The sequence below is a fragment of the Plecotus auritus genome (assembly GCF_963455305.1).
Source record: "Plecotus auritus genome assembly, chromosome: 4".
Lineage (NCBI taxonomy): Eukaryota > Metazoa > Chordata > Mammalia > Chiroptera > Vespertilionidae > Plecotus > Plecotus auritus.
The window spans coordinates 151597587-151621700 of record NC_137775.1 but is presented as its reverse complement, the minus strand read 5'-3'; the positions used below and the strand labels follow the sequence as shown (position 1 = coordinate 151621700).

Here is a 24114-nt window from a genome sequence, read left to right as displayed (position 1 = left end):
GTGTGCGGCAGCCGGGTCCGTCCACTGATTCAGTTCCGGCTGGGTACCAAGATTCAGGAGAGAAAGATTCCTAGACTCATCAGTTCCGTGGTAAAGAGGATGAAAAATGTAGAGCATAATTTTCTAAAGCAGCTTTTACTATATTATTTTTGTTTTTGTTACTCCTACTTATATTTGTCTGAACCTAACCACTGGTTTTTCCAGGAGCTCTACTTGCATAATCAAAATGGAAAACATATGTTTGTATTGAGAATGATTCTAGTTTATACATCCACAGAAAATTCTATGGATTACATTACATATACCTGTGATGCATTTGTGTTTACCTAAATAATACTAGCAGCTAACTTTTTTTTTTTTTGGTGCTGGAACTAAGTAATTTACCTACATCATTTAGTTTAATCCTCATAATATTTGGAGAAGAAACTTTTCTATCTAGTGTTAGATTCTAATAAAAAGCCAGCAACTTTTTCTCCTGCTCTAAAGCATGAAGTTTTATGTAAAGATTTTCCCAATTACAGGACTCTGGAACTTAATTTTGTAATGTGTAATAAAATCAATTGTACTCCTACTATATGATTCCTTCTTGTACTGGAGTCAAAAGCAAGAACTAGCAAAAGGAAACCAGTGGGTGAAGAGTCACTCCCTTAATCCCCCCATTCAATCTGGAATAGGTAGAGCAAAATAAAAGGAATGATGTGCTACTCTTTGGGAAAAAGCGTCATAAACTAACAAATTATTCTCTGAGAATTACATTTTACTGTTAAATATATTGAATGTTACTGAATGACAAAATGGTCACTTCTAAATTGACATTTCAAAAACGAAGCTAATCATCTCCCCTAATCCTCTTCCTGACTCATTTATTAATGCAACCACTGTGAAAAGAGGCTCTAAGTCTCAAAGTAACCTGACTCTACTTTCTTTTTTTTTTTTTAAATATATTTTATTGATTTTTTACAGAGAGGAAGGGAGAGGGATAGAGAGTTAGAAACATCGATGAGAGAGAAACATTGATCAGCTGCCTCCTGCACACCCCCCACTGGGGACGTGCCCGCAACCAAGGTACATGCCCTTGACCGGAATCGAACCTGGGACCCTTCAGTCCGCAGGCCGACGCTCTATCTACTGAGCCAAACCGGTTTCGGCTCTACTTTCTTAATATTAATAATTTTTTTCTCCCACCTCTCCCATCCATTCTCACCATCACTCTAAGGTCATAAAGGGTACTTTTTTTTTAGAAAGAGAAAAAGAGTGACGAGAGAGAGAGAGAGGGGGGGGGGGAGGGAGGGAGAGACTGAGAGAAACATCAAGGTGAGAGAGAGACATTGATTGGTTGCTTCCTGCATGTGCTCCGACTGGATCCAGGGCTTGAGCCTGCAACCCAGGTACATGCATTGACCTCAAATCCGAGACCCTTTAGTCCGTGCCTGAAGCTCTAACTATTGAGCAAAACCAGAGTTAGGGCAAGGATACTTTTTTAAAAAGTGTGGTAAAATTTACATAACGAAAATTAATATCTTAACCATTTTAAAGTGTAAACTTTAGTAGCATTAAGTACATTAACTGTATTGTTTAATCAATCTCCAGAACTCTTTCCATCTTACAAAACTGGATCTCTATACCCATTAAACAACTCCCTATTTCCATTCCCCCCCCCCCCTCCACTCCCTGCAACCACCATTCTACTTTCTTTTTTAAAAAATATATTTTATTGATTTTTTACAGAGAGGAAGGGAGAGGGAGAGAGTTAGAAACATCGATGGGAGGGAAACATCGATCAGCTGCCTCCTGCACACCTCCCACTGGGGATGTGCCCATAACCAAGGTACATGCCCTTGACCAGAATCAAACCTGAGACCTTTCAGTCCGCAGGCCGATCTCTATCCACTGAGCCAAACCGGTTAGGGGACTACTTCCTGTCTCTATGAATTTTACTCTGTGTACCTCATATAAGTTGAATCATACAATCCTTGTCATTTTGTGACTGATTTACTCATTTAGCACAATGCCTCACAATTGTGGTATGTACCAGAATAATATTCCTCTGTATGTATATTTTATCCATCCATTCATCTGTTGATTGGGTTGCTTTCGCTTTTTGGCTATTTTGAATAATGCTTCTATGAACAAGGAAATACAAATATCTCTTGAAGATCCTGCTTTCAATTCCTTTGGGTATATACCCAGAACTGGAATTGCTGGATCATATGGCAATTTCATTTTTAATTTTCCATAGCAGTTACACCATTTTACTTCCCCATGAACTGTACAAGGTTTCCATTTTCTCAACATCCTCATCAACACTTGTTTTCTTTTTCTCTTTTTTATAGTTACCATTCTAATGAGTAGGAGGTGATATCTCATGGTTTTGATTCATTTTCCCCCAATTGCTAGTGATGTTGAGCATCTTTTCATGTGCTTGGTGGGCATTTACTAGTATATGATCTTCTTTGGAGAGATGTCTATTCAAGTCCATTCCCATTCCTGTCTCCCCTCCCCCCCCCATCACCCTTGATTTTGTTAATCTTACCTGAGGATATTTTTCCCACTGATTTTTCTTTTAGCGAGAGTGGAGGGGGTGTGGGGAGAGAAACATCAATGTGGGAGAGACACAAGGATTGGTTGGCCCCCCCCAACCTCCCCAATGCGCCTGACTGGGGTGGGGAATGGAACCTGCAACCCAGGAACATGCCCTTGACCGGAAATCAAACTTGCTACTCTTCCCTGTGCAGGTTGGTGCAGTAACCACAGAGCAACACTGGCCAGGGCACATTTACAAGTTGTAAAGGCCGGTTGTTTGCTTTCTTGTTGAGTTGTAGTTCATTATATAGTCTGGATATTAACTATTATCACATGATTTGCAATATTTTCTCCTATCCTGTACTACTATCCTCTCCTTTTCACGTTGTGTCCTCTAGTACTCAGAAGAGCCAGACTTTATTTCTAAATTCTACAATTGTTTCCTAATTGCTTTCTTCCATTCCTCATCTCCCAAACTCACTTCTTTCAAAACCTGCTCTTTTCCCGACTTCTTTGTATCTGGGGATGGTACCACTCTGCTTTAGGAGCAGGCTCACAAATTGAAAGCAGCCCTAGCCCGTTTGGCTCAGTGGATAGAGCGTCGCCCTGCGACTGACGGGTCCCAGGTTGGTGCTGGCCAAAGGCTGGGGTTGTGGGATTGATCCCCCCTAGGGGGCGTGCAGGAGGCAGCCAATCAATGATTCTCATCATTGCTGTTTCTCTCTCTCTCCCCCTCTCCCTTCTTCTCTGAAATCAATAAAAATGTATTTTTAAAAAGTTGAAAACATTTACCTCCCCATCCTGAGTTAACTTGTTAGTAACTCAAGGTAAATAGAAGGTAAACTCCTATTTACCTATACCCTACTTGTAGATCTAGCCACTGTTATTGCATACTTAATATTCTGCTATTTAAGCAATAAAACACTGTTATTTAGAGCCTCCACCATAGTGTGAAGTAAATGTTTAATTAAAGCATATGTGAAGAAGTTGCCCAAGAGTACACAATACATAAATAACTAAATCGGAACTTAAACTCAGCGCTGAGCCAGGGTTGGTCTTGAAATCTGTTGCTCGAAGAAGGAATAGTGAAGGCTAGGGTTCTCTTCTAACAGGGAATGCTTCCCACTTCCCACAACCGCGCCCCCGACGCCCCCGACGCCCCCGACGCCAGCGCGCGTATTTCAGGGCGCTCTTCCGCTTCCGGTGCGCAGAGTAAAGGGGCCCTCGGAGCCCGCTCTACTTCCGGGGGGAGAAGAAAAAGGCAGGCACCACCGGAAGCGAGGAAGGTGCTGTGTAATTACTACGGAGCTGAGGCAGCTGGATCTGCTAAAATGCCGGATTACCTCGGTGCGGATCAGCGAAAAACCAAAGAGGAGGAGAAGGAGGACAAGCCTATCCGAGGTCAGTTGAAAGAGGCACGAGTTCCGGGCGGGCCGCGTTCGGACCAGGCTTGGTCAGGGGGCGAGGCTGGGTTCCTGTCGGGCGCTCGGTCCTCGCTTCCTTTTGTGCGGCTGGTGATTTGATCTGGGGCTGCAGCCGGATTAACCCGCCAACCCTTCCTGTCTCTTTCATCCACTCCAAGTTCTTATGCATCTTCCGCTGATTGACATGATTATTCATGTTCAGTTCTCAGGTCTTGAAGAAGTCAGGCACCCTGCCTGGCCTTGCAGGCCTTGAAAAGTTAGCCGCCTAGTGGTGCGTGCTCACCTGGATCCTCTTCTGTCCCTGGCCCCTTAAGTGGGACAGCCTGGAGCTCTTGTGGGCGGGAGTGGGGCCAGACCGCACCTGCGTTCAGCAGCCTCTGTACCCGAGTTCTGGCTAGGAACGAATTCAGAGCCAAGACTCAAACTATAAGAGAACATTTATTTGGAAAATTACAAAGGTAGAAGAAGTAATTTGTAGAAGAAATGGATTTAAGAAACATGTTTTAGAGGCGAAGGAAGGGTCCTTGGAGTTCGGGAGTGAGGAAGGTTAAGGTAATGCGCCTGGGGGGTGGGGTGGGGGAGGGACAGGGTCCTCAGTCCTAAGGGTTTTAAGAGTGGAGATTTTAGGGAAGGCCCCGCAGTGGTTCTCAACCTTTCTAATGCCGCGACCCTTTAATAGAGTCCCTCATGTTGTGGTGACCCCCAACCATCAAATTATTTTCGTTGCTACTTCATAACTGTAATTTTGCTACTGTTATGAATCGTAATGTAAATATCTGTGTTTTCCCATGGTCTTAGGCTCTACAGCAGCGACCCACAGGTTGAGAACCGCTAGCAGGGTCGCCTAAGACCATGGGAAAACACAGATATTTACATTACGATTCATAACTGTAGCAAAATTACAGTTATGAAGTAGCAACGAAAATAATTTGATGGTTGGGGGTCACCACAACATGAGGGACTGTATTAAAGGGTCGCGGCATTAGAAAGGTTGAGAACCACATCTCAATAGCATACTCAGCAGTTTTCCAGGTGTGTCCTTTCAGAGTCTAGGTCTCCACTAATTGCTTGGCGTCAGGGCAGGGGGTCATTATCCAATGCAGCTGGTCCTGAGGGTCAGCCATAAGGTGCCTGGTCTGGTTTTGTTGCCTTTTTGGGCCTGCGGCTCCAGGGAGGTAAGATCAGGGGGTCCAAACCGCTGGGCCAGTGATATGCAAGGGGAGGAAAGGTCACACTGGGGGCAAGGTCCTATCCTACAGTTGTCCTCTGCTAGGCACCCAGGGTTTTCTGCCCTGGTGAATTTCTGTACCCGACCCCTCATCCTTGTTCTGCTCATGTCTACTGCCTACTCATGTCTACTGCCTACCGCAGAGCCAGGATCCTGAAACATAATTTTCTTTAAAAAACAAACATTCATTTAGCTTGATGATACATTTATATGCCTAAAACTCAAAAGGGAGAAAAAAGGTACATTGACAAATGTCACATCCCTGGCCCCAGCCACCCCTTATCCACAGAAGCAACTAGACATTTTCTAGGCATATACAAGCAATTTTGCTCATGTATTTTATTTTTTGCATAAATGCAGCATGCTGTACATTTTTTCAGTTTTAATATGTATTAGAAATAAGTTCATGTTATATACTAGTAGAGTCAGTGTTAGTGTCTCTCTGCATCTGCATAGTACTCCAGTTTTGGGGGTATAATGTATGAAATTAATCATTATTCATGGACACTTTTCTTCCAGTCTGTTGGCCGTTATAGAGCAGTGAGTAACTTTGTTCATATAACTTTTACTACATGCACAAACACAAGCTGTAGGATTAATTTTAGAAATGGAGTTGTGATTTTGATAGAAATAGCCAAATTAGTCTCCTAGAGATTGTACACTTTTACACAGTGCATGAGACATGCACACCATTTTCTTTTTTTTTTCTTTTTTTTAAAAAATATATTTTATTGATTTTCCACAAAGAGGAAGAGAGAGGGATAGAGAGCCAGAAACATAAATGAGAGAGAAACATTGATCAGTTGCCTCCTGCACACCTCCCACTGGGGATGTGCCCGCAACCAAGGTACGTGCCCTTGACCGGAATCGAACCTGGGACCCTCCGCTCCGCAGGTCGACGCTCTATCCACTGAGCCAATCCGGTTTCGGAAGGGAGCTCCATTTTTAACTTTTTGAGGAAACTCCATACTGTCACAGTGGCTGCACCAGTCTGCATTCCCACCAGCAGTGCATGAGGGTTCCTTTTCTCCACATCCGCACCAGCACTTGTCATTTGTTGATTTGTTGATGATAGCCATTCTGTCAGGTGTGAGATGGTATCTCATTGTTGTTTTGATTTGCATCTCTCAGATGATTAGTGACTTTGAGCATGTTTTCATATGTCTCTGGGCCTTCTGTATGTCCTCTTTCAAAAAGTGTCTATCTAGATCCTTTGTCCATTTTTTGATTGGATTTTTTATCTTCCTTTTGTTAAGTTGTACATGCACACCATTTTCATACACAATTTCCCAATAGCCCCTTATGTAGTCTCATCTTTATGCTGTTTTCTTTTGTTCCTTATAGACTATTTGAAAGCATTCTTATGGTGTTTTTTTCTCTTTTCTCTTATTCTTCCCTCTCTAAATAACTTCAACCTCTCCTAGTGCCCTTTCTTCCCTGTTTCCAACCTCTCTTCAAAGAAGGGGCATTCCCTCTCTAAGTTCATCTCATATTCTACTCTTTCCCTTGAAAGTATTTTAGGCCACTGTAAACCTCAGAGGTACTCAGTCACCTAATGGAAAACTTGGTTACAGAGATTTAACATTTCTTCTGTGTATTTCTCTGGGTATGTTATTCTGTCAATGTAGTAATAAATTTATCCCTTGGATACAGTTAATGGCTAACGTGTGTATAGTATTTTATGCTCTTCATATTTTATGTGATCTTTATAGCAGCACTGTGAGGATAAATTATTCCTTCATTATTTATTTTTGAGAGAGAAAGAAAACATCAATTTGTTGTTTCACTTCTTTATGCATTCATTGATTTTTTAAAATATATTTTTATTGATTTCAGAGGGGAAGGGAGACGGAGAGGGCAAGAGAGAGAGAGAGAGAAACATCAATGATGAGAGAGAATCACTGTTTAGGCTGCCTCCTGCACGCCCTCTACTGGGGATCAAGCCCACAACCCAGGCATGTGCCCTGAATTACCTGGCCAAGGGGTAAAGTCATTCTTTATGAGCTTTGCTATAAGTTATGTCATTTTGGGTTTAACTTTGTTATGCAAGATGAACCCACTGTGGAGGGCGTCATGGTGAAGGTCCTTTCTTGGATGCATGTATCTGATGGTCTGATCATTGGTTCTGGAGGCTGGAAGTCTGAGATCAGGATGTCAGCATAATTGGGTTCTGGTGAGAGTCCTCTTCCAGGTTGCAGACAGGCATCTTCTGGCCGTCTTCACACGGTGGAAAGGACCATTATCTCTATTTTTCAGATGAGAAAACTGATGCTCAGAGATTAAATGATTTTTCCAAGGTTACTTAGCAAGTGCTTGACTTCGTTGGGACTAGTGCAGGTTGTTTTGATTCTCAAACTGTTCTTTGGGCTACCTGTTCTTATTGGATCACATCACTTTGAGACTCTCCAGCAGCTAGGCTGTGTATTCTTTTAAATCCACCTTCACCCAATTACCCAGGATTCTAGGAACTATTTGAAGGTTGTAGTTATATCATTACAACTTTGCACGTTTTTTCTCACTCAGTTAATGAGCTTTGGATTTGAACAGAGAAGAATTATTAGCTCTAATTTCTCTTGTTTGAATCTTACGTGTTTTCTCTTTTTTTCCCCCCAGCTTTGGATGAGGGTGATATTGCCTTGCTGAAAACTTATGTAAGTCCTTTCACTGTCTACAAAACATAGATGTTTTATGTTGAAATAAGAACTATTGTTGGTATTGCTCTTCCAAAAATAATTAGAATATCTAGAAGTTTATAGTAATCTTAACTGAAATAAAGTCAACTTTTACAGATTCTATCTAGAATAAATCAGAGTGTAAATATTCAGTGTGTCTAAATTTATACATTATTTTTATACTGTTTGTAATTAAAATGTGGAACTCTAGAAAGATTTGAAATAATTTACACAAATATTTACTGTACTTGAAATGTATGAACTATTAAATATTTTTGTAGTTTAATAAATTGTTGATTTCCTGATACTCTAATTAAACTGAGCTTTATCTTCTAGGGTCAGAGCACTTACTCTAGGCAGATCAAGCAGGTTGAAGATGACATTCAACAACTTCTCAAGAAAATTAATGAGCTCACTGGTATATTTTAATTCCTGTTTCCTCTCTCTAGATGTAATATATTAATCACATCAAAGGATTTTAAATATAAATGTTGCTCTTTCATGAATTTCAGATTTTTAAGAAATTGGATCTCATTTAATAATCTCTTTTACTTCCTTTTACAAACAAGTTTAATATTTAAGCAATTAAGAAATAACATCATCCTTTAAGCAAGTAATGTTTCTGTTGGTGAAAGCCATGTTTAATAAACTTTTTTTATATTGATTTCAGAGAGGAAGGGAGAGGGAGAGATAGATAGAAACATCAGTGATGAGAGAGAATCATTGATTGGCTGCATCCTGCATGCCCCTCACTGGGGATCAAGCCCGCAACCTGGGCATGTGCCCTTGACCGGAATCAAACCCGGGACCCTTCAGTCTGCAGGCCGACGCTCTTATCACTGAGCCAAACCGTAGGGCTTCAGTAACCTCTTAAGACAGGTTAAAGTTTCTTATTGAATAAAAATATGATCTCACATGGTACTGCTTGAAGTAAGTGGGCTATTGACTAGTAATTGAAAACAACTTCTTGGGAATTTCAGTGGTGACATTTTATAATATTTGACCACAAAAAATGTCAAATATGTTATTAAAGTTTTGGCTTATGACTACTTTAGGGCAGCAGTTTTCAGCTGGGTGATTTTGCCCCCCCCCCTCCCCCCTTCAGGGCATTTGGTAGTATCTGGAGGTAGTCTTGATTCTCAGGGCTTGAGGGAGAGACAGTGCTAGTGGCATCTAGTGGCTAGTGTCAAGGATGTTGCTAACCATCCTATAATGCACAGGACACTCTCCACAACAAATTATTTAGTTCAAAATGTCATTAGTGCAGAGATTGAGAAAGTTTGCTTTAGTGATGCATTACATTTTAGTGAATTTTATAATCTCTTTTTGTAGGTATTAAAGAGTCTGACACTGGCCTGGCCCCACCAGCACTCTGGGATTTGGCCGCAGATAAGCAAACACTCCAGAGTGAACAGCCTTTGCAGGTTGCGAGGTATGTCCTGTGGAAATTTGAGTCTCAGGTATAATGTGATAGTTAATAAAGAATTTTCCTTCTAAATCCCAAGTAAATAAAGCTTTCTACAAAAATATCTGGGGTTAAAATTGTATGCCTTAAACCAGTGTTCGGCAAACTGCGGCTCGCGAGCCACATGTGGCTCTTTGGCCCCTTGAGTGTGACTCTTCCACAAAATACCACGGCCTACGCAAGTCAGTATGAAGAAGTGGCGTTAGAAGAAGTTTAAGTTTAAAAAATTTGGCTCTCAAAAGAAATTTCAATCGTTGTACTGTTGATATTTGGCTCTGTTGACTAATGCGTTTGCTGACCACTGCCTTAAACAGTTATTCAAGGAGTAAGTGAAGCCATAATCATGTAAAAGATTCAAAGTGATACAGAAAGATGCAGGGCAAATGTGAAAATCTTCCCTTCTATCTTCACTGTCCCACTGTCCCTTTCTCAGATATAACAAATACTGAAAATAGTTTGGTCCTCTTAATCCTGCTGTATAGCTTCCTCTCCCAATATCCTCCTAATGTAATTATATTAAAATTTAGGTTAGATCACTATTCAGTATAATAAACCCTATTCATAAAGAGCCAGGAAATAAACTGATTTCTTTTCCTTTCTTGTACCACTTTTTGTTTTACTTGTCATAACTGCCTGGTTTTGTATGTGTATTACTAACTCAACCCCTCAGTTTTCCCTGATTGTCTAAAATGCTCTTCAGATGCATTAGATGCCTTAGGTCCATCTCCTTCAGGTTTTCTCTCATGTATACCTCAGGTGCACCAGCTGTAGCTCTCAGGTTGATCTTCCCCAGCACTTTCTGACCTGCTTCAGTTTGACCAGTTGCCCTTTCCGCCTGTTGCGTCACAAGCATCCTGTCATTTCTTACTCTGGAGGTTCCCTTTGCCTCTCTCCTATTGCTTGTGTACCAACTCTTTTTGGTTTACTCTCACCCTCATTAGATGGGCCATATTCTCTGGTAGCTTCATGAAAGAGGGTCATTTAGGAGGTAATATTTTAAGACCATATATGTCTTTAAATGTTTTGGCTGGTATAAAGTTCTTTCTCCTTCAGAAATCTGAAGGCATCGTTTTATTGTCCTCCATCTGTAGTGTTAGTCTGAAGCCATTCTGATTCTCAGTTCGGTATATGTTTTTCCTTTGAAAATTGTAGGGTCTTCTCTTGTCACTTGTTCCGAAATTTCATGATGATGTGCCTTGGTGTTGGTGTATTTACATCCATGATGCTGAGCTCTTATGCCCTTCAGTGTGGCACATTTTCTTGAAATTATTTGAATAATTTCCTTCTTTCCATTTTCTAATATTCAAATAATAGAAGTCCTCTATTTTGGACTTCTGTTATTTGAATATTGGACCTCCAGGATTGCTCTTCTAATATGCTAATCTTTCTTGCTTTTTTAAACTATTTTTGTCAGCATTCAAATATATATTAGCCTTTCATTATATAGGATATACACTTAACTTTCAAGGAGGAGTATACATTCAAAGGTTCTTATCTCACCATTCTGGAAGTTGAGGTCCCTGTATAGTCTATACCTTTTCAGCTGTGGATTAAAAAATCCATATCTGTGCATACAGTGTTGGCAGGGTCTGTCAGATAAAGTAGTGATAAATACTTTTATATATGTAATTCTACCTCCCTGGTAGATACTTGGCTAGTAACAGGAAACAGAGTTTTGTCACACAGTTATGCTTCAAGGACAGAACATCTTTACCTTACTGTCGGTGCTACCTATATGCATACTTCAGAGACTGTTGTATTTCCCTATATTTGTTGTTATAGATTATGACATGAGTTCTCTCTAACATGAGCTCTATCTTTTGTTTTTGTTTTTCTTCAGTACACAAATAATATAGAAGAGGAAAGGCAGTAGAGTACTTTCTATATAATGTACACATTATTATGAATTTGCCTTCATATGGCACACAGAAAAAGAATACATTTAAGTTAAAAACAGCAACAATAAAAATTATTGTGTAAACTCAGGAAGAATGGAAAAACACTTATTAGTGTAAGACAAGATGACTGTCTTATTACTTAGTGTAAGGCAAGATGACTGTCTTCTGATAGGGAAAATAAAAAGGAAAGTCACCTAAGACAGTAGTTTTCAACCATTTTCATCTCATGGCACACAAACTAATTACTAAAATTCTGTGGCACACCAAAATATATATTTGCCGATTTGACAAAAAAAGGTATACTTTTTATTCATTCAACTGGATGGCTTTTGTTGTGTTGGCTGTTGGCATTTTTTTACTTGACAATCTAAGGGAAAAGTGGTCAGTGCCTCTGACTAAATAGTCAGGTACTGCATGTTTTAAAAATTTTTGTGGCACACCAGTTGAAAATTGCTGATTTAAGACATAGAGAAGTATCACTAATAAAGTAATATAGGTATGAAAATCAAGAAATTAGAGAACTTCATAATGATGAAATATTTGGGTTAAATTTCCAATGGTATGTATCTTTTAAAAATGTTATGGCTTGGCTTAAGTTGGATGGGCCCTTGGAATTAAGCATATTGTATAGAAAAGGATCTTTTAACAGTGGCCCAGTTTCTGCAGTTCTAGTTTACACCTGCTCATTAGTGTGCTGCATGCCCAGGGGAGAATCTAGTTACTTGAATTCATTATTAGTGGTTTCGGTTCCTTACTCTAATCGAGTCTTTTGCTGTGTTAGATGTACAAAGATAATCAATGCTGATTCGGAGGACCCAAAGTACATTATCAACGTGAAGCAGTTTGCCAAGTTTGTGGTGGACCTCAGTGATCAGGTAGCACCTACTGACATTGAAGAAGGGATGAGAGTTGGGTAAGATTACTATTTATAATAAATACTAATTTTCCATTAAAGATATCATATCACATTCACATCCTTGGCCTTCTTTTGAATGAATGTACTGGTTGCCATGGAATACCAAGGGATGATCTAGCAGAGTACTTCCGTTTGAACATCCTTTGTTCTGCATCCACTTCCTGACCTCCCACCTTCTTCTTTTCCCCCACCCCCACTATGGCTTTTATTGAATGACTTCAAATGTCATAATCAAAGTAAATGCAGAATTTGAGAGTTGAGTTTGCCAGCCTATTTAAGGTAACATGGTGTAAGTGGAGGATAGTTATGAGGATTGAGTTAATGTAATTAATGTTTACAGAATACATAATTCATTTAGAAAGTTTTTTGAATGTCTTAGTATCTTTTTTACCTTTTTAGTGTGGACAGAAATAAGTATCAAATTCACATTCCACTGCCTCCTAAGATTGACCCAACAGTTACCATGATGCAGGTAAGAAACTATGGAGGGAAAAGAAATGGCATGACTTAGAATACAACTGCATCCATCTCAAGAAATTTTGAAACTTTAACTGATATACACTGAGTGGCCAGATTATTATGCTCTCTGAACGCATAATAATCTGGCCACTCAGTGTGTGTGTGTGTGTGTATATATATTAGAGGCCTGGTGCATGAATTCGTGCATGGGTGGGGGTTTGGCCAGCCTGGCCAGGGGGGAGGGGATATGGACGGTTGGCCGGCCTGCCTGCTGGTTGAACTCCTGGTCGAGGGGACAATTTGCATATTAGCCTTTTATTATATAGGATATACACTGAGTGGCCAGATTATTATTATGCATTCAGAGATCATAATAATCTGGCCACTCAGTGTATATTGTTAATATGTGGGTATGTATTGATTTGCCCAAAATTTCTAAACCACTTTTCAGCTGAGAAAGTCTTTATTAGTCTTTGCTAGTTTACCTCTCAATATCATAAGTAATATAGCAAGTGGTTCTAGTGCACTGGGCGATATATCCCATTTAAAAAATTATTACTTGCTATAAATTTGATTTTTCTTTAGGGTACTGGGTCTACTCTACTAGATAGAACTTTTGGACTAGTATTCAAAAATCTGTGGCTATATGTTGTACATTTTCTTCCCTCTCTTAGGTAGAGGAAAAACCTGATGTCACATACAGTGATGTGGGTGGCTGTAAGGAACAGATTGAGAAACTTCGAGAAGTAGTTGAAACCCCTCTACTTCATGTAAGTGGCTGAGTGTTGCATTTTAAATTTCTTTGCATAAAGATATGATAGCCTATTGTACACTTTGCACTAAAATTGCCTATATATTAGGTCGCTTTTTAAATTTTATAATTTCCTTAATGGAAATTTTTGAGGGGATAGAGGATAGAGGGTAAAGGTGTGGAGAATAGGTAAGTTTGAGAAGAGAAAGCAAAAGGATTGAGTGGTCAAGCCAGTTAAAAAAAAGATTTTCTATTTTTAGTGACACAGGAGGTTGAGGTATAACCTTTAGCAGTATGTTAAATATGTTATAGTTTATTGTAGAAGAAACCGTGTGCTTGAATGATATCAAGAAGAAATGAGCTTAAGTGGAATTGAAGTAAGCTTGGGACAATAATGGAAAACTAGTATATAAAATACCAGAAAATACTTTTGTTCTTTAAACACTGCAATTATTTTAAAATTAAAAAAAAAAGAATTGTTAAGCCTGGATAGCAGAAATGCCTTTAAAAGCCATTCAGCCTAATGTATCTACTAGAGGCCCAATGCACAAAATTTGTGCAAGAGTAGGCCTTCCTTCCCCCGGCTGGTGGCACCAGCTTCCTCTGGCACCCGGCACCCGGGCTTCCCTCCAGCTGCCGGCAGGCACCCGGGACCCGGTCTTCCCTCGCAGCCTCGGCTTCGTCTGGTCTAATTAGCATATTACCTTTTTATTATTATATATATGAGTCTAGTTTATATCTTATATCTTAGAATAAGTAAAGTTCTTATTTAGATCAAGTATATAGATTGTGGACTTAGTAGTTTTGGTTTAAATATATTGATGTAGAAATAGTCTTATTATATAGAAGTGAGTGATAATTATAAATATTGTGTCTCCATCACAGCCAGAGAGGTTTGTTAACCTTGGCATTGAGCCTCCCAAGGGTGTGCTGCTCTTTGGTCCACCAGGTACAGGCAAGACACTCTGTGCTCGGGCAGTTGCTAACAGGACTGATGCTTGCTTCATTCGAGTTATTGGATCTGAACTTGTACAGAAATATGTCGGTGAGGTAAAGTAAATTTATCATAATCAAAGAATTTGTAGCTGTGAAAAATTTATAAAGCAGGGATGAAATTTAAATGGCAGTTTCACATAGAAAATTGAGATCCGAAATTTCTTGATTGATGGATTGTAATTAGTAGATGTAAAAGCCACCAGCTTTCCCTTTTGGTCATTTGGAAATAAAAAAACTGCTTAACATTTTTAATTACCATGCATCCTCCTCAGAAATATGACTTTTTCTACAAATTTGGTTAGTAAGAGAAATACCCCCAGAAATGCCTGGTGAATGCATTCAAGTGTGCTTTCGCTTTAGGGCCAACCTTTTACGGTCTACTGAGAAAGAAAGAACATGGAGTATCTGTCTATACTCACTCACACACATTCACACACACACAGATTTTTTCATTAAAGAATAAGTCTAGGGCTGTATATATTGTATCTGAAATGTTAATGATTAGAATACTTACAATAAGAATTAGGAGAAGAACTGCATGAATTGAGCTATGCAGTACTTTTAGTCTCTGAGCAATACTTACAAATCAAATTCAGTGATCAGAAATGCCAAGTGATAAGTCAGATGCTTTTATTTCCTCGAGTGTTACTGATTGAAATGGTGGCTTTATTTATTAATTTGACCTCTTCAGGTCTTACAGTTATTGGCTATTTCCTAGGTACAGAATCATAAAATTACTTAAGGTTAATAAGATTCATTTAAGGTGAATAAGATTAATTTGATGGAATAGGTGACAAACTTTAGTTGTTTTTGTTTTGGAAAAAGCCTGGGGTAATAATAGTTGAGGATAATTTTAGCAATATTGAAAAGTTTGAAGTATAACTTATTATATTTTTAAAGATTTAAAAATGAACACTAAATTAACAATTTTTTTTTCCCCATTAGGGAGCACGAATGGTTCGAGAGCTTTTTGAAATGGCCAGAACAAAAAAAGCCTGCCTTATCTTCTTTGATGAAATTGATGCTATTGGAGGTATGGATGTTATTTTAAAGCAGTGGTCGGCAAACTCATTAGTCAACAGAGCCAAATATCAACAGTACGATTGAAATTTCTTTTGAGAGCCGAAAACCGACTTCTGTGCATGGACCATGAAGTTTCAATCGCACTGTACCTAGTCTTGGTGTACATTGTGCGCCCACACGTGGTATTTTGTGGAAGAGCCACACTCAAGGGGCCAAAGAGCCGCATGTAGCTCGCGAGCCGCAGTTTGCCGACCGCTGTTTTAAAGTAAAAAGAAATGTGACATAGCTTTGCTATTTTTCAAAGTCTTTATCTTTGTACTTTCCTAATTTTATTCATGTGACACATGTTTTCAAACTTGAATAATTCCTAACTTGGGATACAACTTCACTTAATGTGATAAGAAAGCATTGGGGCATAATTTATTTTTTATTTTATTTTATTTTATTTTATTTTATTTATTTATTTATTTATTTATTTATTTTAAAATATATTGATTTTTTACAGAGAGGAAGGAAGAGGGATAGATAGTCAGAAACATCGATGAGAGAGAAACATCGATCAGTTGCCTCTTGCACACCTCCTACTGGGGATGTGCCCGCAACCAAGTTACATGCCCTTGACCGGAATCAAACCTGGGACCTTTCAGTCCGCAGGCTGACGCTCTATCCACTGAGCCAAACCGGTTTTGGCGCATTGGGGCATAATTTAATTGGTGGTGGTATTTCATAAAGTGTACATAAATATTGTTACTGTTGGCTTCATAGATCTGATGAAATACACTATTAGCTGTGAGATCTAGACCAGTTGTTTTAACTAACTCTTGAGCCTAAGTTTGCTCATCTTATAACGGGCATAATTCCTGCCCTGCTTATTTCATGGTTTTTGAGAGCTGTAAAGTAGTGTGATAGATTTTGAAAACGAAACTTCTATAGGCCTTGACTGTTGTTATAGTCTATAAGAGGAATAATCCTTACTAGGGAGAAGTGTCATATGTCCAGACATTTTTTATTTAAGAAACTTAGTGATGAAAATGACTTGAAAATATAGTGGACCTTGTAACACTGTTAGGGGACTGTGGTTAGGTTACCTAGAGTCTTGCTTTTATACTGGATGGACAGGGTGTAGTTAATGTCCTCAAGTGGTTACTTGAGCCCAGTATATTGATGCAGTGTGGTGACTTTGAAGTAATTTTTATAGTGTCATTGAAATAAGCCATAAGCCTTACGATGTCAGGATGCTCTGAAGTTACACTTTCCAAGGTGGGTTGTGTATAAAACAGTATCAGGGTGCAGGAAGAAAATATACCAATTTTTCCTTATTTAATTTTAATCTTATTTTTTAATTTTTTGTGTTATAATGTCCATAATACGCTAATACAACAGTATGTATCTATAATTTTAAAATGAAAATATATACTTGGAGGCTTATTTTTTGTTTGGTTTTGTTTTTGCTATTTTGGTTGAAATGAGACAGACATTTATCTGAGAGTACACTAATGTATCCAAAATAGTGTGATAGTGTAGGTTATATTTCTACTGTATTATGGCTCTAGCCATATTTTTTATTTTATTTTTTATTTTTTTAAATATATTTTATTGATATTTTTACAGAGAGGAAGGGAGAGGGATAGAAAGCTAGAAACATCGATGAGAGAGAAACATCGATCAGCTGCCTCCTGCACACTCCCTACTGGGGATGTGCCCGCAGCCAAGGTACATGCCCTTGACCAGAATCGAACCCGGGACCCTTCAGTCTGCAGGCCGACGCTCTATCCACTGAGCCAAACCAGTTTCGGCATAGCTGTATTTTTAAGAAGAGTTTTGAGAAATGTGGAAGAGTGTGGGAGTTTCTTACATTATAGGTAGAAGTTTCATGTATTCTGCTGCCTAGTCTTGGTGTTCATTGTTAAACAACTGGTGTTTTGAGTGATTTAAAAACAAAGTTCCTTGAGATAGTGGCTAGCCTGGTCTCCCTCAGTTTAGGGATGAGATGGTCCTGACTCCTTTAGTTTGAGGAATGAAATGGATGGGATCCTCTCATTTGGGGAAGCAGGGAGAGGGATCCCTTTCAGTTTGGAGCAAGAAGAGAAAATAAATTCCACTCAGTTTGAAAAACAACAACAACAGAGTTCCTTGAAGAGGATTTAAAAAATACTTTATTTTTATTTTTAAAAATATATTTTTATTGATTTCAGAGAGGAAGGTAGAGGGAGAGAGATAGAAACATTAATGATGAGAGAATCATTGATTGGCTGCCTCCTGCATGCCCCCTGCTGGGATCAAGCCTGCAACCTGGGCATGTGCCCTTGACTGGAATCGAACCCGGGACCCTTCAATCATCAGACTGACGTTCTATCCACTGAGCAAAACCGGCTAGGGCAAAAAAATAATGAAGCCTATGTTAAATAAATCTAGGATGAGCCTTTTGAAAGATTCACTTTCTAATTAGTTTTGTGAAAAGCAGGCAGTTCTTGTAGGATTTGCTTTAAGTTGGATATTCACTTGCACTGGAGGGCATGATTTGAGCTGAGATTAACAGTACTTTCAGGTAATGCTAGTGCTCCTGTGACCGGAAAGTCTTCTTTTTGTCTTAGGGGCTCGTTTTGATGATGGTGCTGGAGGTGACAATGAAGTACAGAGAACAATGTTGGAATTGATCAACCAGCTGGATGGTTTTGATCCTCGAGGCAACATTAAAGTACTGATGGCCACTAACAGACCTGACACTTTGGATCCAGCACTGATGAGGCCAGGGAGACTGGACAGGAAGATTGAATTTAGCTTACCTGATCTAGAGGTCAGAAAACCATTTCTTAGAAAAGGGATTTTTGAAATTTTTCTTTCTGTGATGTTTTCCATTGTAATATTTTTCAATTCCCGTTTTTAGGGTCGGACTCACATTTTTAAAATCCATGCGCGTTCAATGAGCGTTGAAAGAGATATCAGATTTGAATTGTTAGCACGACTGTGTCCAAATAGCACTGGTAGGTTGAAAGGTCTTGTTTATATTTGCTGGTCTGTCTGTCCAGGCTGCTTTAATGAAGCCTATTATTTTCTTTTTGTTTGAAAGGTGCTGAGATTAGAAGTGTCTGCACAGAAGCTGGTATGTTTGCCATCAGAGCCCGGCGAAAAATAGCTACTGAGAAGGATTTCCTGGAAGCTGTAAATAAGGTCATTAAGTCCTATGCCAAATTCAGTGCTACTCCCCGCTACATGACATACAACTGAGCCCTGAAGCTCTCATGAAAACACTTCTTTTAATTCGAATCCTAAGCTTATATAGACTTGTTAATAACCACAAAAAAATAAATGGTTTTAAAATGTTTTTTCAGATACTTTTTCTCTGTAGTATAATAAAAGGTGTTATTTAGTATCATTAGGCACAAAAGGTTATTACAGTGTGTTATTTTCTGATACACTACCATTTAAGAGTTTCATAGCATAAAGTGCTTGCTTAGAGCATGTATGTCTTAGGCATATATTGGCTGGGTGCTGTACATAAGTCATTACATTCTCCCATCTGCCCAGGGAGGTAGATCTTGATAATGAATGCAAAAACTTGCCTACCAAATTGACTTGTTGCAGAGCTGGGATTCAAGTCCCAAGTTTATCAGCTCTACCCCTGTGCTCCTAACCAGTGTGCTATTGTGCCCTCATCAGAATAGCTCATCTGGGCACATGATCACGTGCATTTCCAGGATTTCTCCCTAATGTGTTGAATAATAAAGCTTTGGCCAAACGTTTTTTAAAATGGAAGAAGCATCTTATATAATACGTTTTGCTTTGCTATTTGACTTGATTTCAAATTAATAATTGATTTTGATTTTGACTTAATTTCAAATTAAGAAGAATTGATTTACAGTGAAATCAAAAGTATATACACATAATCTAATTTAGAAAATCCAGAATTGGCTTTGTACAGATAAGTACTTCTTTCATTTTATAAATTAATGGTTTAAATTTTGGTAAAGTTCCTGTTAGACTTCTGGCTAAATATAAGTTGCATTGAAATTTTCAACAGACTTCTTTAAAATTATTTCTTGTGCAAACACCACCAAATCCCTTCCACAGTTCCCTCCTTCCCCCAAATTCTGAGACTCAAGCACAATAAAGAATGTTTTTATTGCAGTTCAATATTCATAAGTAATGCATAATAGAGGTGGATACAGTTTAATTCACAAAAGAAAAAGTTGACAACATAGAAAATGCTATAAGTATTACATTGAAATATTTAAAACATGGAAAGTTTTCAAACAGAAAAATTAAAGCCCCTTATTTATAAAATCCAACCACATCTTTTTGATTTTTCATTCTTGTGAAATTTATCAGAAAAATTTTTTCCCCTAAGCCTGCCCTAGTCTTTCATAAGGTATAAAATATAAGCAGAATCTAGAAACGGTTTGCTCTAACATTTTGATAAATGTAAGCATTTAGAATACGCTCTTTGAAGTCTTACCACTTTTTCATATAGCCACATACATCATACGTATCAATTTGAGACAACTCAAATTGGATATGTTGCCCTCACTCAGGCTCAACCTGTTATAAGCTCTGAATCTTGACATCTCAGTTACATGACAAAAATCTAACTGGCCACGCATCAAATGTACAATAAATTATTTGAAAAATGTGGGTGTTTCTACCCAGGCATGTATATGTGGAAAATATCAACTTTATCTAGATTAGCATGCTTATACCATATTTAAAAACATAAAATATACATTCACCAGTAATTCCCTCCACCTAAAATGTGCATGTGTATATCTGTGTAGAGATGCAGGTGTATGTTTATACATGTCAGGGTGCTGATAGATAAATCAGAATACAAAGGGTTTATGACTAGAAAAATAATACTGGAGTAATACTTTAAAAATATTCTTAACATTTAAAAATGTGATCAGATTTATAAAAAATTAATTTTCACAAAGGTCAAGTTCATCTGTTACATAAAGTAAATGCTATATACCAGTATAATGAAAAAGTTGGTAAGCCTTTTCAAAGGCAAGATGGATTTGTGAGATGCTCAAACTTGGTTACATCCAAGTCAGTAAGCAGGCAGCTAGCTTTTGAACATTTTGTGGGGATTTGAGGGGCTTCAAAACCATTGCATACATTTTGGTTATGTTTGGAGAATTAGATAATACTTTTATCAGTTCTCATATCAACTTTTATCAGCACTCAAACCATATTATCAAGAATCTAAACATACCGAATCCTAAAAGCATTCCTGAAAGGTACACTAAAGAGAACCAACAGCACTTTTGCACTCACTAAAACATACAGGCTCACACCAAGTAAATTTTATTGGATCTTAGAATTTAAATTGACTATCTTTAAAGGGGCAGACATAGGAGATAAAGCCTTCCCACCACATACCATTCCCTCCTTCATCCCACACAAGGGCACACCCCCCCCTCCCCCACCCCCTAAAACACACAAAAAAACCCCCCACACCTACCCACTCCAGGGCAAATTATCTGGGTTTGCTGGCCCTCCATGCACACAGGAGGGCAGACTCATTTTCTCAAAATGTACCTTTGGAGGCAAGCACCTCCTTTTCTCTGTTAAACAGGTAAGGATACAGGATCAAACCACATGGAGTGGATATTTTAGATGTTACCTGAAAACTACAAAGGAGCTACTCCAGGGCTTGCAGAGGATCCATAGCTCACTTTCTTTGAGCCCCACTGCAGATGAGATTGGCATTGGGATCCCACCATCAACTGCCATATGAGTACACAATGTCTATGACATGAACTAGCTTCCCGAGTCCTGGTTCACATTATTTTCAAACATTCCATCCATCCATGAGGTAGAGATCAACACTGTCATATTACGCAGGATTTGAGAAAGACAAAGCATTTCTCTATATGGGACCTTCCTGAAAACAGATTTCCCCTACTACCATAAGAAAGGCTAGTCCCTATATTTATCGATGTACATTATGCCCATTTTGACAGGGCAGTAAGAATCTGAATTTGAACCAGGGCTGAAAAACAGGCATACACTAGCAGCTATTAAAGTCCAGAAAGAAGGTAGAGACAAAACGGACTAAGTAAAAAAGGGTCAAGAAATTTTCCACTATATGAAATAATTCTAAGTGAACCATTCCAAAATATTTACATACAGATAAAATACATTTTGAAATGCATTAGATTCTCAGAGGCATACTGAAAAAATTTTCCTTTAGTAAGACAAGTGCTTTTTATGTACATGGTAGAATTCTATTTAAAATAGGTTAAACATTAAAGGACAGAAAAAATAAGTTTGTAAGATACAAATACTTCTTTTGTATACGTTCAACCTATCAACAACTAAGACTTGAGTCACTTTACTACATGTAAAGTGTTGAAGGCTGGTGCTAAGGAATATGCAATGAACTATTTTATAATATTGCTTACAATCCTTAAGTTCTACTTTAATGGCCAAAATGATGCAGGCCCTTTTACAAAAGTTTCTAGTATAAGGTGAGGTTCTACAACTACATGCTTTTTCAGAAGGCAGTCTGTATCAGAATGCAGATGTATCGGATCTTGCGTGTGATGATTGCCAAGGAAATAACTGGATGTAAATCTAATTTCACTCTAGATCTAGGGAAATAGTTGATTAAAAGAGAAGGGTCTACTTTGAATTAAATTAGTAAAGTTACTGAGAAGCCTCATGGGAGTTAAAGCAAACAAACCATAGAGTTTGTTTTTGAGTAGACCCATGCTCACACAGTTCTTTCCTGGCATCTGACCATGTTTCTCCTGTGTGTTTTCTTCATGAAAACTAAGGCGAGTCAATAAGAAAACTTTTTAAAAAAGAAAAACATAAAGAAGACAAACTATTAGCAGGAAATCTTAGCATAGGAGGCTTTAGTCATGTTAGCTAATACTTGTGCTTCGAATTAGAGTGATTTGTTACAACTATAACAATAACTTTTGATGACAAGTTGGCTTAATAGTCTCCTCCACTCCTTTGGAACAATTTTAAAGAGTGCTTTAAATAAGCATTTTGCTCATTCATAGGCTTAAGACTGAGTCTGATGAAGAATTAACGGATAACTTCTGGACTTCTAAGGAAAATATTAAGTTATACGAAGGCATTAATTTTGTTAAATACATGGTCTTTAAGACTACTTCACTATTAGAAACATTTCTAGGGGCTCCTACTGGTCACAATTGTTACCATTTTAGCACCAAAAGAATAACTATAACAGACTGAAACACATTAAGAATTCATGAGTCTACAATGAAACCTAACTTGTCACCTTCTATTTATTAAACCAACTTCTTTGAAGTTGATAAATGGAAAAATAAACCTGCCTTTCTAGTAAGAACTGTGTTTAAGGATGACTAAATAGCTCAAGTTGAGGAAGGAAAGCTATCATTTACATAGAAACACCAACTAATAAATGCAGAAGGAATAAGAAAATTGGAAAAATTCACAAACCTTAACATTTACTGATTTAGGCAAGTATTATCACCAGATGTTAAAAACTCTGGGTGAATGGCTCATGGGGAACTGGGAATTCATTAGATGCCAAAGAAACACCATGTTGATAACTTACTAGTCACAAAGGTGAAAATGTAATTGAGGGGATTAGATTGTTAGTAGATTTATCTTAGCATTTAATGGTAGGGTCAACTAGATATGATGTGTTTTCTGATGTGATACAATTTAAAGTGTGTGTCTCATCTATGATATATTCTAGCAAAAAATATATATTTTTTCCAAATCCATGAGGCCTCTAGATACAACTTCTAGATCACAGGTAGTTTAGGATATAAAAGGACATGCTAAATAACACCTTAAGAAAGCAAGTAGACACGTTAGCAATATGGGATTCTGTAGGATAACTGCCCAGTCTCTTTAATGAATCAATGTCATAAAAAAAGGGACTGTGCTAGATAGACTTAAAAGACTTAAAGGGACATGACCAGTTATAGTGGAAGGTTATAGTAGTTTGGACAAATCAACTACAAATATGGAGACAAGTGGGGTAAATTTGAATATGGTAAAATGTTCTGGAATGAGAAAATAAAAATTGTGGAAGAAAATAGGTTACAGAACACTATGTGGCATATGATCTTATTTTGGTTAAAAGATATCCTATCTAATAAAAGAGTGATATGCAAATTGACCGTACCTCTGCTACACTTACAAGCCACGCCCACCAGCCAATCAGGAGTGAGTATGCAAATTAACCCTACCAAGATGGCTGTGGCCACAGAGAGAGCAGGAGGCTTGGGTTTCCCTGGCAATGGAGGAAGCCAAGCTTTCCGCCTGCCCTGGTGGGCCCAGGCCTCCACTCAAGGCTACAAAGTTTCAATTACAGAAGATAAATCCCAACAAAAATGGCGGCAGCCGCGGAGCTGGAGAGAGCAGGAGGCTTGAGTTGCCCCCGGCGATGGAGGAAGCCAGCAGCCCTGGCCTGCTTTGGCCTCTGCTCAAGGCTACAAAGTTTCAATTATAGAAGATAAATAAATCTCAACAAAAATGGCTGCGGCCACAGAGCAAGCAGGAGGCTTGGCTCCGCTCAAGGCTACAAAGTTTCAATTATAGAAGATAAATAAATCCCAGATACCAGGGCCTCCACTTGGGTCACCGGGGGGCGTGGCTGGCCTGCAAACCACCACAGGCCCCTCACCCAGGCAACCCCACACCCCAAGGGAACCCCCACCCTGATCTGGGACACCTTTCAGGGCAAACCAGCCAGCCCCCAGCGATGCGCCAGGCCTCTATCCTATCTAATAAAAGAGTAATATGCAGATTGA

General features: G+C 38.6%; 1 protein-coding gene across 1 annotated transcript; it reads left to right on the top strand.

Moving 5' to 3' along the window:
* The first annotated feature begins 3738 nt into the window (after window positions 1-3738).
* On the top strand, window positions 3739-18680 carry PSMC2 (proteasome 26S subunit, ATPase 2). The gene is made up of 12 exons (XM_080666099.1): window positions 3739-3924; window positions 7789-7826; window positions 8184-8265; window positions 9180-9279; window positions 11992-12123; window positions 12526-12598; window positions 13260-13355; window positions 14222-14386; window positions 15278-15365; window positions 17950-18152; window positions 18243-18339; window positions 18426-18680. Exons 1-12 carry the CDS (start codon window positions 3855-3857, stop codon window positions 18581-18583), a joined length of 1302 nt encoding a protein of 433 aa, XP_080522225.1. The 5' UTR covers window positions 3739-3854; the 3' UTR covers window positions 18584-18680.
* The last annotated feature ends 5434 nt before the right edge of the window (window positions 18681-24114 follow it).